Genomic DNA, 15,926 nt, shown 5'->3' on the forward strand with positions numbered 1-15,926 from the left:
TCTCTGGTGAAGCCTCTCACCGCCCCTGAGCCTCTGGCCTGTACCCCAGTTCTGTATGAATAAATAAATAAATCTTTCAAAAAAAAAAAAAAAAATGGATCCACCACGTGATCAGCAATTCTTCTCCTAGCTATCTACCTGGAGAATATAAAAACACTAATGTGCAGGGAAACGCACACTCACATGTTCACTACAGCACTGTTTACAACAGCCAACTGTGAAAAGCCTATGTGCCCAAAGAAGATGCATGGATCAGGAACATGTGGCAAATATATACAATGCTACTATGTTCAGGTATAAAATAAGATAAGCTCTTGCCAGTTACAGCAAAATGGATGGAGCTGGAGATCACGTTAATGAAATAATCCTGAAGAAGACAAATACTGGTTAGTGTCACTTAAATGTGGAATATGGAAAAGCAAATTAGAAGGTCAAGAAAACGAAAACAGTAACAAAACCTAGAAATTTGACTATAAAAATGATGCAACCAGAATTGCAAAGGGAAGTGGGAGGAGAAAACATTGAGGTAGGGTCAAAATGAAATATGGTTGAGGGACAATGAATGCCTGAGTGGTGGATATGTCTGGGTAACAAGCACTGAAAGAATGTTATCTATACCTTTATATTATATACAGTATTGTAAATGAATATTTCTTGAATAAGAGTAAAATTAAAAATACTGATACCTCAGATTTATTTTTGACGATGTTATGTCATTTTGATACTCAAATTTGGTTATTCTGCTCCCTTACCATTTCTTTACTACAGTTTCAACAAGATACTTAGATTAAGTATTAGTCATTTAAATATCACTGGTTATGAAGTGTTCTTGCACAAAAGCAAGTAATTTATTTCTCTAAAATAAAAGTACCGCATTATAAATCAGAACTCCTTAAAGAATGTTCCCAGAATATGCAGACTGGTGACCTTTTGTGTATTTGTTTTTTCTATTAATATACTGTTCCAAAATGAGATCATAAGTTGCCACTGCCTACCTACATCATTACTGAAACTAGGATGGAAATACTATTAAAAAAAGGAATTGTGAGAAAATTTCTAAAGGTTTTTATTACTTGCTTGTTTTCATTTCAAACTAGATATTCACTCATCTAAATTCATGAGAGGACTCCAGAAAGCCAACTATCTGGAGTTTTCCTCATTGTTCTTTTTTAAAAAATTGATTACCTCTCTGTAAAAAGAGAGCACAAAACAATCTCTGTAAAAAGAGAGTACAAAACAATAATTCCATAAAAAATTAATGTATTGTTGCTGTAATTTATTTAGGACCTCAATAGTATCTGCTTCAAAGCCAAAGGTCAGTATACCAGCTATTAGCAAACACAGCATTCCTCTGAGAAACTGAGCAACTATAAGCAAAGAAATGGTACTTAAATTTGGAAATGTTCCCTTTAGTAATCACTAGAGTAATTAACATATTTTTGAGCATCTGTCATGTGCTACATCCTAGAACCGACATTTTTAAGTTATTATCCTGGTTACTCCTTATACAATTTATCTAAAGGTTTGATTTTCCTAATTCATAGGCAAGAGAATGGGATTCCTATGCTTTAACTTTCTTTCTAACTTTTCCATAGTCAAATAGCTGGTAATGGACATTAAAATGCAAGAACATATTAATCTAACACAAGACCTTTGCACTGTAAATGTACAGTCTTTGAGCTAAAGCAGGAATAAAATGGATCATTAGTAGATAGAAAAGAGTTAAGTCAGACTCCCACAGATGCTACTACACAGGAAAATATTTAGAGGAGTCTGGCAAAATGGTGGAGTAGAGACACCAGGCTAGTCTCCTCTATATATTATTCATAATTAAATTGCAGCAGAACAAAGTCAGTAACTCCTAAAAGACAGACAACTATAGCCAAAACAGGGGCAGTAGTCCAGAGGGAGGTGGTAGGAAAAACCTCAATTGAGCTGTCTGCAGTGATACAGTAGGCAGTAAAACAGAGGAGAGAAAGGGGTGGTTACTATATGGAGACCCCTACCAGGGGCACATACCCATATAAGGTACTCTGGAGAACTGGCGGGGGACTGCTGTTGGAGAAGGGGGTACATAGAGGAGTTGTACAAAACAATGGGTACACTATGGAAGACAATGTGGTAATAAGTAGTTGACAATGAGACCACCAATATAGAAAACTGGAGCCCAACTGGTACAGTCAAGTGTATCAATGACCTCAATGGAACAGGCTAGTATTTGTCAACTCATATAAGTATTTTTCTTTCAAGAACTGAAAAATAATAAATTTAAAATTTTTCTCATAAGAAAACATTACAATTTCCTTCACTCTGATATTAGGGTTTTGTTCTCTTCTTTAGATGATACATTAGTAATCTATTTCTGCACAACAATTTAAATGTAAGAGTCTGAAACAAACATTATCTCAGTTTTTTAGGCTCAAAAATTCGAAAGCAGATTAGATGGGTGTCACATTTAAAAGTTTCTCCGGAGACTATAATTAAGATATCATTTAAGGGTGCAGCTTGACAGGGCAGGAGGAACTTTCAGGTTCACTCAAAAGGTGGTTGGCAAAGTTTCAGTTCTTCACAAGGTTTCTCCATAGAGTAATTTACAACATAATAGCTGGCTTCCCTAACAAAGAATGACTCAGGAAAACAGGTGGGGGAAAAAAGTAGTGGAGATGGAAGCAACAGTGTTTTCTAATTCCAGAAATATTATATCACTTTTACCAAATCATAGTGGTCACATACAAAACCTGGTACAATGTACAAAAGGAACATAAAGGTATGTGAATACCAGAAGGTGGGGATCTTAAAGACTAGACCCATTTTCAGCCTGTTTGTCTTTTTGTAACATACAGCATAAAAAGTCATAAATGTTCTTAAAATACACTGTAGCTGCCCCAACCAAAATCTACAATGCCATATTCTATTGTTCAGTTCTAAAGAAATACTAATTTATTACTTGTTCTTTAGTCAAAGTTTCATTAAAAGTGTATTTCACAACTTCCAAACTTTATGCTTTTGCTACACAAAAACAAAAAGATTCTTCCTTAACTTCATTCTGGTCAGAACAAATAAATCACTTACATTAAATTTGCCAAGCCTTCTGTTTAAATCTTCTGTAACTTTACTGACTTTGTTCGTTCTACCAACTACCGAGAAAAGTGTTGTCCAAAAAAACAATAAAACACATTAAGTAGAAAAGAAACTATAACTGACATTTTCATTTCTCCATACTTCTGCTAATAGTTATTTATTGAGACAATGTTATGAAGTATAAACTTTGAACTGCTATTATTTTCCTGGTAAGCTGAACTATTTATTTTATTGAAAACTGCCTTATTTTACATTCTTCTTTGAATAACTTACACCAGATTGTAAACTCCAGATTGGTATCTCTACCCTTTCTCTTCCAATATTACTGAAAAATCAGTTATTTAATCACACAGTTATTTAATATAGTTATACTACTGTATATCTTGACATGGATTTTTATTCTCCTTGTGATTTACCAGATTTTCATCAATCACAGAATGCTCTCACCTATAATCTCACTAAAGCTCTTAAACTAAAATTTCTTTAAATATTCTATGCTTCATTCTCTCCCTGCACCTTTTCAAAGTTCATTTAAACAAGTGTCTAGGCCTTTCACACTACCCTTCATCTCTCTTAACATTCCATCCATATTTTCCATCTCTTTGACTTTCTGGGACATATTCTAAGCCTTAATACAATCCTCTTTACTCTAACTCTCTTCACTCTAAATTAATATTAATTCTCTTTATTGGTTTTAAACTATCATAACTGGATGTTTTTCTATTTTTAGATTTTTATATTTTACATTTTATATTTCTCTGATTATATTTCTTTGATTCTATGATATTTTTAGTGACTGTCATCTTTGAAATCACGATGCATCTTATAATTACTGCCAGAAAGACTGCTATTATGACATATTTTTCAATACCTGTGTAAACTTTTCAGCAGGTGTTCCAATCAATGTCTCATCACTAGATTTATGTGCAGAGTACTACACATGTTGAATGCAATCACTGTTCAAAGTGTCTTCAAAAATTATATTAGGCAATAAAATGAAATAACTGTGTCTACAGAAATACTGAATATAGATCAGTATAGTTTCAAATTAATGAAGCAAATTTCATTACTGTAGAAATAATCACCATTTTGTTTCCTTGCAAAACAATAGCTAAGCACTTTGCAAACTTGAGAAAGGGAGATACCATCAAATAGATGAAACTGAAACACAGACAAAAATACTACGTTCGCATGCCAACTAATACCAATGAAGATAAAAAGAAACTGCTAAAATCCCTCAGATAATATGTAAACAAATTCAAGACAAAGAGACCCTGGTATGGTTGACTCATATATCATGAATAAAGTTTTGAGTTACAATTTGAAAAAAAAAATTGGTATCTATTTTAGATTATTTTATTTATATGCAGGATTTTGCCCAGAAGGACTTGCATTTGTTTTTATCAACCACCAATCTACATGTTTTGGGCTTTTTGTACCTTTCCTAGAATGGAAGAGGAAAGTGACTTGTAAATTCATGAATTGATCCTTATTATATTATCCTCTCAGGGACTTTTCACCTTTTTTGTTCATTGTAACAAGTGAAGATGGGACACTAAGACAGGTTTGCAATAAGAACCTGATAATGCCTTACTATCTGGTTAGTCTTTCGATGTAATAAAATGTTTCTTAAATTTTATCTAAGATTTTAAGTGACTGTCAAAAGGACAATTAATCCAAGCAACCTAATCTACTTTATTACCCAAATAAAAATCTAGACTAAAAATCAGTTTCCCGGGCCCTCCCTGGTGGTGCAACAGGTTAAAGCACAGCACTCAGAAGCTAAAGCCACTTTAGCATGAGTTTGATCCCCACCCCAGAGGTGACCCACATGGCGCAGCAGACCTCTCCTGACCTGCCCACTGCTCCCTTCAGCAGTGTACTTCGTCCATCTGCCTGTTCTGCTCCCTACTCTGTGGTGAATCCTCTCACCCTCCTGCATCTCTGGCCTGTACCCCAGTTCTGTGTGCATAATATACTTTTTTAAAAATCAGTTTCCCTTTGTACTTTAGATCATGCCTAATATGCCTAGAACATCTTTTCTGACTACTAAACTACCATTCATTTTTTTTAAGATTTATTTATTTATGTATACAATACTGGGGTACAGGCCAGTGGTGCAGGGGCAGTGACAGGATACATCAGAGACAGAGTGGGGAGCAGAACAGGCCGACTGATCAAGTACACTTCTAAGGGGAGCAGCAAGAGGGTCAGGAGAGATCTGGTACACCATGTTGGTCACTTCTTGGGCAGGCAGGGATCGAACTCATGCTGAAGTGGCTTTAGCTTCTTAGTGCTGTGCTTTAACCCACTGCACCACCAGGGAGGGCCCCATTCATTATTTTTTTTTAAACATTTTATTTTTTACTTATTTATGCATACAAGAAGTGAGGTATAAGCCAGAGGTGGGAGGGGGTGTGAAAGGATTCACCAGAGACAGAGTGGGGAACAGAACAGCAGGAAAGGTCTGCTGTGTCATGCAGAACCAAACTCAGGTCCCAGTGGCTGGCAATAGATTGATAGCACTGAGGGTTAAATACTGCACCACCAGGGAGGTGCTACCATTCATTCTTTAAAGCCTTGATGAAAGGCTATCTCTTCAGCTAATCAATCCTTGTTGATTTTATCCATCCTGCCGGAGGTCTAACCTTTGAATTTACAACATAAGTGGGAAGCTGATTCTAATTGGAAAATATGCTCTTAGGTAGTCATGTTAATTATGTTACGTTGAATTTGACACTACTGACCACTCCAATTTCTTTTTTTAAGATTTATTTATGCATACAGGACTGAGGTACTGGCCTGAGGTTCAGGGGCAATGAAAGGCTTCACCAGTGACAGAACAGGGAGCAGAACAGCAGATTGATGATGTACACTGCTCAGGGGAGCAGCCATCGCAAAACAGGAGAGGCCATGCCTTGTGTGTCACCTCCCAGGCGGGGAGGGGCAGGGATGGAACCTCCCATCAAGGCCACCAAAGCGGCTATGGCTAGCTTGCAATGCTGCAGTTTAGCCTACAGTGCCACTAGGGAGGACTTGACTACTTCCTTTTCATAATATACTCCACTTTCCTAGGCAACAAATTACTCCTCCCACTCAACCCCTAACAAAGTCTTCTCCATTCTCTTCTTAAATGAGAATGTTCTCCAGGACTTCCAGACTTTGACCCTCTTCTCTTCTTACCTTCATGCAGCTCTTCAGTAATTGTCAACATGTTTAAAATTTGTATTTCTAGCACAGACCTACCTTCTGAATAATGTGAGAATATATCTCTATCTAAATGACCTACAGACACTTAAAATTCACATGTTTATCTGAAAACCCAGTGAGCTACCTAACACAGCGAATGGGCAATTTAAAAAACAAAAACCAAATCCCTGAAAATTATTTTTTAGGCTCATCCTTTTCCTTTGTCTGCATATTTTAGTACTATCAATTCTACTTTCTATCAAAGAAATTTAAAATCTGATATTCAGAAAGAAAGTTCATGCATCTTAACATTTACAGATATTTAAGTCATAAGAATATTACAAAGAATGTAATATTCTAAGGGTTATTATAACCTAGGGATTATTTCCATGACTCTTGATATAAAACAATGATTACTTGCTTTCATTTCTCACTTACTAAAACAAACATATATTTGATAATCACTACTACTCTGCTGCTAACGATGCTGTTTTGTTTTGCTTAGGGTCTAACATGACTTTCCTAATATCAAAGTCACTATTAACCAAAAGAGTCACTTCTATGCTTTACACAGATCGAAGATGTATTAAATGTTGGCTTAAATTACAAGGGTTAAAATGTATTGGTACAGCTTACTAAAGTTTCATTTAGGATGTCAACCCAAATTGTACAATCAAATTGTTTAAGTGTCTCAATACAAAAAAGTATTTGTTCATATCACTTCTTTCCAAGCCTCTGTATAAAAAGAGATATTTGTCTTTTTAAGTTATATGAAACACCACTAAATTCTATTTTTTAAAGGAAAGTTTTTATGAAAGGGAAATTTGGGGCCTCCCTGGTGGTACAAGGGATTAAGTAGCTACTGCCAGCTACTGTAGCATAAATTTAATTCCCATCCAGGGAGCTAACCCACATGGCTCACCAGACCTCTCCTGTCTTGCAAGCTGCTTCCCCTCAGCAGTGTATTTCAGTCAATCTGCCTGTTCTGCTCCCCACTCTGTCGCTGGTGAATCCTCTCACACTCCCTATACCTCTGGCCTACACCCCACTTCTAGTATGCATAAATAAGTCTTAAAAAAAATGATAAAATAAAAAGGAAGTTTACTGTGATCTCATTGCAAAACTATCTATTTCAGTCATATTCCATATTTAGAAGGACAAAGGGCAGCAGCAGGAAATGGAGCATCATCAAGGTCCAAAACAAACTTGGTTGAGTTTTAAAAAAGTTCCAACAGAGAGGGAGGAAGAGGTTGAAAGAATAAAAGGGATGTTATGGACGGTGGTTGGAGAAAAAATCATAAATCACTATTAGGATAATGCTTAAGCATTCTGTATTTGAAACTATCCTATAATACTAAATAATTATGAGCACAGCTTCTTCATTGCTACTGATGAAAACACTGCCCTGGGGCGTCCATGGTAATCTAGGGGGTTAAATCTCACTGTTTTCACCCCTGTAGACTGAGTCTATCACTGGCCAGGCTGCTAAATCATATCAGGGACAGCAGACCTTTCTTGTCCACCTGTTCTACTCCCCACTCTGTCCACACATCTGGCCTATACACCAGTTCTTCTACACAAAAATTTTTTTAAAAGGCCTGCCCTTTATTATTATACAATACAAACACAAAATGAAAGTAATCTTGATGTACACTCTCATTTTCATATATGTATTTTTAAAAATACTAATAAAGATTACATTCTGTCTTTTTAATCCCAAAGGTGTATTTAAATATAACCAATTCATTTTTTTCTCATCAACTTTAAGAGATATGCAAAAGTTATTTTTTTTTTCCATTTGATAAGATGAAAAAACCGAAATATAGAGAAACTCGGTAAAACGTTAGCAGATCATTAAAATCAACAAGTTGGGACTAATTCTTTAGCTCCACAGAATTTTTTCAGCAAAAACTGAATCTAAAAAAAAAAAAGGCTCGGCCCTCCCTGGTGGCGCAGTGGGTTAAAGCACAGCACTGAGACTCTAAAGCCGCTTTCGCATGAGTTCAATTCCCGCATGCCTAGGAGGTGACCACATGACGTGGCAGACCTCTCCTGGCCCGCCCGCTGCTCCCCTCAGCAGTGTACATCGTCGATCTGCCTGTTCTATTCCCCACTGTCTCTGGTGAGGCCTCTCACCGCCCCTGAGCCTCTGGCCTGTACCCCAGTTCTGTATGCACAGATAAATAAATCTCCAAAAAAAAAAAAAAAAGGCTCATGACAAAACTGAAAAATGAATTTCAACCCCATATTGTCATTATAAAATGTTATACTCTGAGTTCTTTTTTATCTTTTTGCTAACTTAACGTATTTGATACTTTCACTAGCCTGAACAAAAACAACAAAATCTTAAAGAATGTAAGAGGCTCAGTTTCTCTTCTGCATATTCCAGTGACCTAATGTAGTAGTCTCAAAAGGCTAAATGTCAAACAGAAACACATTTGTATGTGCATCCAAAGGGAGCAGTTGAGATAGGGACTGCAGAACACATATATGTCTTGCACTATACATTTAGAACTCAACTAAGGTAAGGGCCATACTAATAGCACTGTCTCTCTTACCACAAGTACATTAAGAAATAATATCAAAAGAGAGAGAAAATAGCACAATACCTAGCACAGAACTAAAATCTTTAGATATTAAAAAATAAATCAATTTGTTTTCTATACTTAAGAAAAACATGTTCAGACAAGCAGATACAAGATTAAACCTGTTCAAATTAATGTTTAACTTATAAGAACAATATGAAATGCACTGTTAATGAAATCCTTGACCTTGGGCCAGAACAACCTTTCAGAGGGAAGAAAAGCTATACTATGTAAGTGATGCAATAATCTGCAGAGAGAAGGAAAGTTGGATGATCTGAAATCATCCTGCTTGTATTATGCAATAATAAAATAAAGTTAGAAAATAACCTACTAGAAAGACCTATGTTTAATGCCATCAAATTCTATTCCTAGAAGGAGAAAGTAAAAGGTTGGACCTGAAGAGTCCAAACTGCAAAGTCTTTTACCCAATTTGTTTCAAATATCAAATTCAGTATGTGGGAGCGTATTGCTTAAAATGGCAACAAGTGATTAATGAACTTTAATCACTTGTTTAGGCTTGCAACTCAACTCAGACTAGTAGGTAGAAAACATACTTACATATACTCTCAGTAGACCACTGAGATAGGGCTGCAGAACACATATATGTCTTGCACTATACAACAAAATATAGTCCTATTTAAATGCTACTAAACTTTTTGAAGTTTTTAGTGGCAATTTTTAAAACATCCCATTACACGGAAACATTATGAAAATAAAATAATAGTAACCTATTGCTAACATATTCTGGAATGTATGCCAAGGTTAGCACTGGCGAACAGGCTATCTTAACCTGACTGAGCTAAAGTGACCTTCATAAATCTTCAAAGTTATCGTCTTTACTCAGGTATATATACAATGTTTCATAAAGGCATCATATCAACGAGGAAGCAAAATGGTAGCTAATGTTTAAATTTTAATCAGTAAAGATAAAATTGACACTCAAGAAAAACTGGTCACCTTGAAAAGATGCTAGTTAATCAAGTTATTATTTTGACAACAAAGAGAAAGAAAATCAAGCATTTATTGTGCCTACTTTCCCTTAAGAACTGTCATCAAATTGATGAAGGGACATTTCTCTATATGTTCTACTAACAAAAGAAATGACAGAACTGGAATATTATTTCACAAACTCCTAATGAAATAATTATACAGACAAAATTGTCAGCTAAAATATTCATTAATTGTTTGAGCCTCCTCCTATCAAAAAAAGTCTGAAATAATGAAGCCTCTAGTTTATAGACACAGTAAGAAACAGTTAATTAAAATCAAAGGAATTCAAACAGAAATATACAGATGAAGGAAAATTCTGATGTCAAAATCTGGATTCATCAACAAATAAAGAAATAAAAAGTGGTGAGAAGAAATCTATATATTAAAAAACAACATTTTCAACAAAATACAAGATGTATACTGTATTAAATATTGAAGGAAACAGTAAGAAAATAAGAACATTCATGATCCACTTAATACCAACCAGATCATTGATAACGTAAAGAATCACTTTATTGTAATTAAATTCTTAACAGAAGTTCTTTTTTATAGACATATTTTAAGCTACAAAAAGATCATTGTTGTATGGGATTTACTTTAAAATAACTCAGGGGTTGAGCTAAAGATTACAGATAAAACAATAATAAGCATGAACTAAAAAATACTGGATCTTAGTGACAAATACAAAAGGATTCATTATCATTATCTTCATGTGTGCCTGAAATTTTGAAATTTTCGAGCTTAAAAAAAAAATGAACTAAAAAGTTTATGATAATCCATAGAGTAAGGACAAAAACCCATGTCCTTTGGAGGTGAAAACAAAACAAAATCTTGTGCTTTGCTTTTAACTTGAGGTAATGTTAGTTTACACGTTGTTTGTATTTTGGGAGTAGAGGGCTCCTCCCTCATGCATTATCACTATAGTGCAACTACAGTACACTCTTCCCCCAACCAAACCATCTTAGTCCACGGTACTCCCTCCCCACCCTATTGGAGCCTGTCTGCTTCCTCCTCCCCCTGTGCATTCCTCATCTCTGTAATCAGCTTTCAAGTTTGGTTTTATCATCAAAACCCTTTGCTTGATTTTTGCCATATTCCATTTAAAGCCTTCTAACTTACTTTGCTTAATTAAATCCTTTCCAGCTCCATCTACAAGGCCTCAGTGGCATGAGTAACAAAAATCTTAATGGCAAGTTAGACAAGCAGTGTCCCTGCACAGATACACACACAAGTATATACAAAGCACAGGCAAAACTATATTCCATAACTGCAAGTTCAAAAAGAGATCTAAGTTGAGATAAATTAAAAGGAGATATGAGCAAATCTGAAGTAGTTTGAAAATTCATCAAAGGTATAAAAAATCTTAAGTGGAAAAAAAAGTTCAGGTGTATTGATGAGCTATATGTTAGAGTGGGAACAATAAGGCCAGAGAGAAAATATGGAGAACAAGTGGTTATTTGGTAATCATCCTCACTAGGGAGCATAAGTATTAAATCGTTAATATACATTTGGAAGTTACTCTAATTCAAGGTATTTGCAGAAAAGAAAACCGTTGTCTAGTTTACAAGTTATTCATCAACTAGTAAAACAAAATCATAATTTTAAATTAAAAAATTTTAAACATTTGAAAAAATTTAAAATCTTAATTGCACTAGTGATTTAAATCTTAAACATAAAAATGAGATTTCTCTTTCTATCCAAGAATGGCCTGCAAAATTTGACCATAAGAAGCCCTTTATTTTTTAAAGATTTATTTATTTATTCATATAAGACTGGGATGTAGGCCAGAGGTACAGGAGACTAAGAGGATGAGCCAGAGACAGTGGGGAGCAGAACAGACGTAGTGACTGAAATACACTGCTGAAGTGAGCAACAGGCAAGATAGGAGAGGTCTGCTGACCATATGTGAGTGAGCTCCCTGGCTGGGAATTGAACTCATGCTGCAGATAGCTTCAGAGTGCTGAGGGTTAACTCCTTGGCCACCAGGGAGGCTGGGAAAAGGCTTAAACATTTTTACTAGAGTAAGGTTTCACATTTATGCTATTAGTCCCTAGGAATAAAATTCTGTGTAAGCAGTCAAGTAATGGAAACAACTTAAATGCCCATCAACAATGAGTAGATTAAGAAGATGTGCTGTGCATACACAATGGAATACTGCTGACTATTCTTGCTATTTATAACATGATTTATAATATGAATGGAAATGCACAGGGTTATACTAAGCCAAGTAAGTCAGAAGGCGACAGATAAATACCTGATAATTTTACTCATATGTGGTATATAGAGGGGGGTTAAAAAGAAGTGACAAAACTAAAACAAAACAAACTAAACACAAGACTGCATACTGGGAGGGTAAGGAGGCCTATGGGGGTTGGGTGCCAAGGTAAGAAGAGGCACAAGGAAATGTGCTTTTAAGGGAGGCGTGGTAGATAAGACATGTGAGAAGGTGTCATATACATAACTCATATACAGTGTTGTAAACCAATATTTCAATAAAGAAAAAAAAAAAAACCTGTGTATGCCAATGAACTACTTTCCTTCAATAAGCAGTCACTTAAATAAAACATGAAATCGACCTAGAAACAACATAACTAATTAATAAAGACAATGTAACCCCACTTATCTTTTATTTATGTGAAAATTGAAAAATCTAAGTAAGTTGTATGTACCTTTAAGTAAACCATTTTCAAGCTACTGGGCATTCATATTAAAATGCATATTAATTTTTAGTTGATATGTGTTAATAGCTATTTTCAAGTGTTCAGTGAATTGGATTCCTTTTTTATTGGGAAGTGTAGTCTATTTTTAAAAAGATATTTCTGGCATTAAATTACATGAAGACTGAAAGTTATTTTAAAAATTCACTTTAAGTATTTCAAAGTACATGTCATACAGTAACTATAAGAAATATCAAACCAGAAATTCAAAGTATTATAGACAACTATTAGTATTACAGACAACTGCGATCTCTTGTTAAAGAATAACTTGTTTTTTAAAGAGCTAAAAGAATAAAAAAGAAGCCTGAAGGGATAATGCAGAAACAGAAGTTGAAACTTGAGAACTTCACCACACAAGCCAAAGTAACTTTAGTAGATTAGAGATGTTTCTCTGACCCTTGCCAGAATCTTCAAAAGTGGTAATGAAGCTCCCCACTTAAAAAAAAAAAAAGACAAAAACAAGTTTTAAAGTAGTACCTGTTCCCTCCATAACCAAAATAAAGCTAACATACAAAAATTCACAGAAAGAAAAAAAGGAAAGTACTTGAATGACAAACCCAAATAGTTAAGATAATGGATAATTATATAGAATTCCATCAGGCAGTGGTGCTGAGTTCTGGGCTCAGCTCTGCTCCCCACCAGCCTCTTTAACAACTTACCAGTTTCATACCAGTTAAAGGGGATAATCACAACACCAACCTCACCAGACTGTCATGAGGATTAAATGAGACAATAGTCATAAGATACTAACATAGTGGCAGGCTTACAGTAACCACCTCAAATCAATAACCTTCACATAAAATCAATGTTTCATATAACTTTTAAAAAGCTCATCATGAGAAAAATGCTTAATATCGTTCTCTACCCTACTCCCACTTGGGGAAAGGAGAAAACACAAAAATGGAAAGATTTTCTTTTTCTCTTATAGTCTTAATTATACTTATATAATTTGGAGATCACTGAAGAGAAACAGAAAATAAAAACAACATCCTACGTTTTTTAACTATGCTAATATTGTATATGTGTTCAAACCTGAAAGGGTAGAAGATAGAAAATCCCATGTTTTAAACTTTTGGGTAATTAATATAAATACATCACTAACCATTAAATAAAATGATAAAACCAGTCACAAAATTTTATAACACTTTTAAAAATTAGAAATAAAAAGAAAAGCAGTTACCTTTGTACAATATAGCATCCAAAGTTCAAAGAGTCTCTCTCTGGATGCCATTCTGGCTTTCACTGTGGCACTTTAATTTTTCCTCAAAAAAAAAAAAGTGTTCACGACTACAGCATGTTTTTATTTTCCACGTTTTCCAGCCATTACAACAATAAAGCTCAAAGCAGTAGGGAAAACAAAAGAAGCGAAACAGAGGGATCGTCTTCTGATCAATAAAATTCGGTTTCAGCAGTTACTCCAAAATATCTTCATCAGTGGTAGTTGGGCATTTAAATACATCTGTGAGAAGAAATAAACACGCAAAGGTTTGCTTGGCGGAAAAACATATTTTAAAAAATCTCAATTTATCAGAACTAAAGGCTTATCTACTTCACTTTCTCCAAACTGACCAAGGTTTTACATTCATTGATTAGATTTCACAAACGTCACCGCTACTGATATTAACAGTATTTCTCAAATCAGTCTTTCGGGCAGACTCATGAAAAAGAGTATCTATAATGCATCCAATGTTGATGCAAGAAACTGTCCCCCCTCGTGTATTTCCTACAGAAGTAAAAAAGCACATTTACCACTTAAATATTTCAAAGACATAGAATGCCTCAGAATTTTCTAGTCTATCTCTTAATTAAAAGTTGTTGAGAACGTTGCTGTGTTGAAGGGCAGGGCGTGGGGCGGAGGAGGAATTCCTGATTTGTTTGTTTTAACAATCCTCAGAAAGTGAAAGTCGACTTGCCCACCTGGACTCTACACCTCTCCCAACAGGAAGAAAGGAGCGCTCGCACCAGCAAGGAAAAGACCCCGAGGAAGCTTCCAATTTGGGGTGGGGAGGGGGCGATCTTTAAATTTCCTCGCATCCCAGATAAACTTAAAAAAAAAAAAAAAAAACTGAAAGAATGCCCCTTTAGAAAATGAGGTAAAGTGAGCTCGAGGTCTTCCCACCTGCGACTCACGCCCTCCCAGCAGCACAGGACACACCCGAATCAACCTCGCCCCACACAACTGCCCCCCACTCACAGCGCGTTTATCACCAAACACCGAGGCCTTCCCATTTCTGCCACGCGGCTGCTTCTCCCCTACTGCCCGCCCCCCATCACCGCGCTCACGCCGGGGGCTGCGCCGCCACCGCTGGGTCGACGTCAAACTTGCTTCCTTCGCGGGGTTCCTGGAGCGAAGCCCGGTATTACCCCGCAGTCCTACAGGCGGGCCCGAAGGGGGCGGGGCGGCGGCGGCGCAAGGCGGGGCGGCGGGTGCCGGGAGGAGCCAAAGGCGGGGCAGTCCTTAGGGCTAATCACGCCAGCCTCTAAGGATTTACCTGGCTCAGGGGCAGCCGCTGCTCATTGGTCGTGCGCACAGGCAGGGGCAGGGTTACCTGATGCCCCGCCCCAGCATACCTGCGCAGTCGCAGTCGTCCTGGCCCCTGAAGACCCCAGGGCTGGCGCCAGTCCGGGCCCTTGGGTCACTCGCACCACACTGGCTGGACGTGGAGAAGGACGGACGTACTGACGTCTACGCCTGCCCCTGAAGGGCATTCGGCCGATGGCGTCATTTCCGGGACGCATAAGAGGGAGGAGACCCCGACGGTGATAACTGGATGAGATTACGTTTTGATTTCTTGTGAAAAGGGGGCTCACTGGGCCTAGGAGTAGACAGTAAAATAGGAACTGAAACTGCCCCCCCCCACTTCCCAAACAAGATAATTTTTCCTAATCGTATTGTCCCCGTCGTCGCCGCGCGTCCCAAGTTATGTCACCACTACTAAAGACTTAAGGTTTTGCTTTCATGGGAAAAGAAGGAGTTGGTGAAGAACGGGAATGCCACTTCTTTCACCAGTAGCGGAAAATGTTCAGAGGAGGATTTTAAGGGGGAAAGAGGGTGACTAAGACTAATCAACTTTGGTAAAACTGAACATTTAAAAAACCTTTTATTGTGAAAACTGACGAATACAAACAAAAGTAAGCTAGTATAATTGAAACCCAGTTTTAAAAATAACCAGTGTCCCGTGTTAAATAACCAGTGTTTCGTGTTGTTTCGTCTACACTCACAGTCAGTATACAGTAAAGAACCAATAAGTAAATATTTTACATTTTTCAGGCCATCCTGTATGCAACTTAACAAAAATAAAAATATTACATTTTTTTAAAAACTGAAATTTTTAAGTATTAAGATTTTGTTACAATAGTTATA

General features: G+C 36.5%; 1 protein-coding gene across 1 annotated transcript in view; it reads right to left on the bottom strand.

Moving 5' to 3' along the window:
• The window catches only part of NBEAL1 (neurobeachin-like 1), a 124,900-nt gene extending 109,961 nt beyond the window's left edge, over positions 1-14,939 (bottom strand). The window contains exons 1-2 of the mRNA XM_004674823.2: positions 14,757-14,939; positions 13,743-14,021 (exon numbers count right to left, since the gene is read on the bottom strand). Coding sequence (XP_004674880.2) covers positions 13,743-13,793 — 51 coding nt within the window. The 5' untranslated portion in view covers positions 13,794-14,021; positions 14,757-14,939. The remainder of the gene's footprint in view (positions 1-13,742; positions 14,022-14,756) is intronic.
• Between the last annotated feature and the right edge of the window lie 987 nt (positions 14,940-15,926).

The sequence above is a fragment of the Condylura cristata genome, unplaced genomic scaffold, assembly GCF_000260355.1.
Source record: "Condylura cristata isolate star-nosed mole 26May11 unplaced genomic scaffold, ConCri1.0 scaffold00002, whole genome shotgun sequence".
Lineage (NCBI taxonomy): Eukaryota > Metazoa > Chordata > Mammalia > Eulipotyphla > Talpidae > Condylura > Condylura cristata.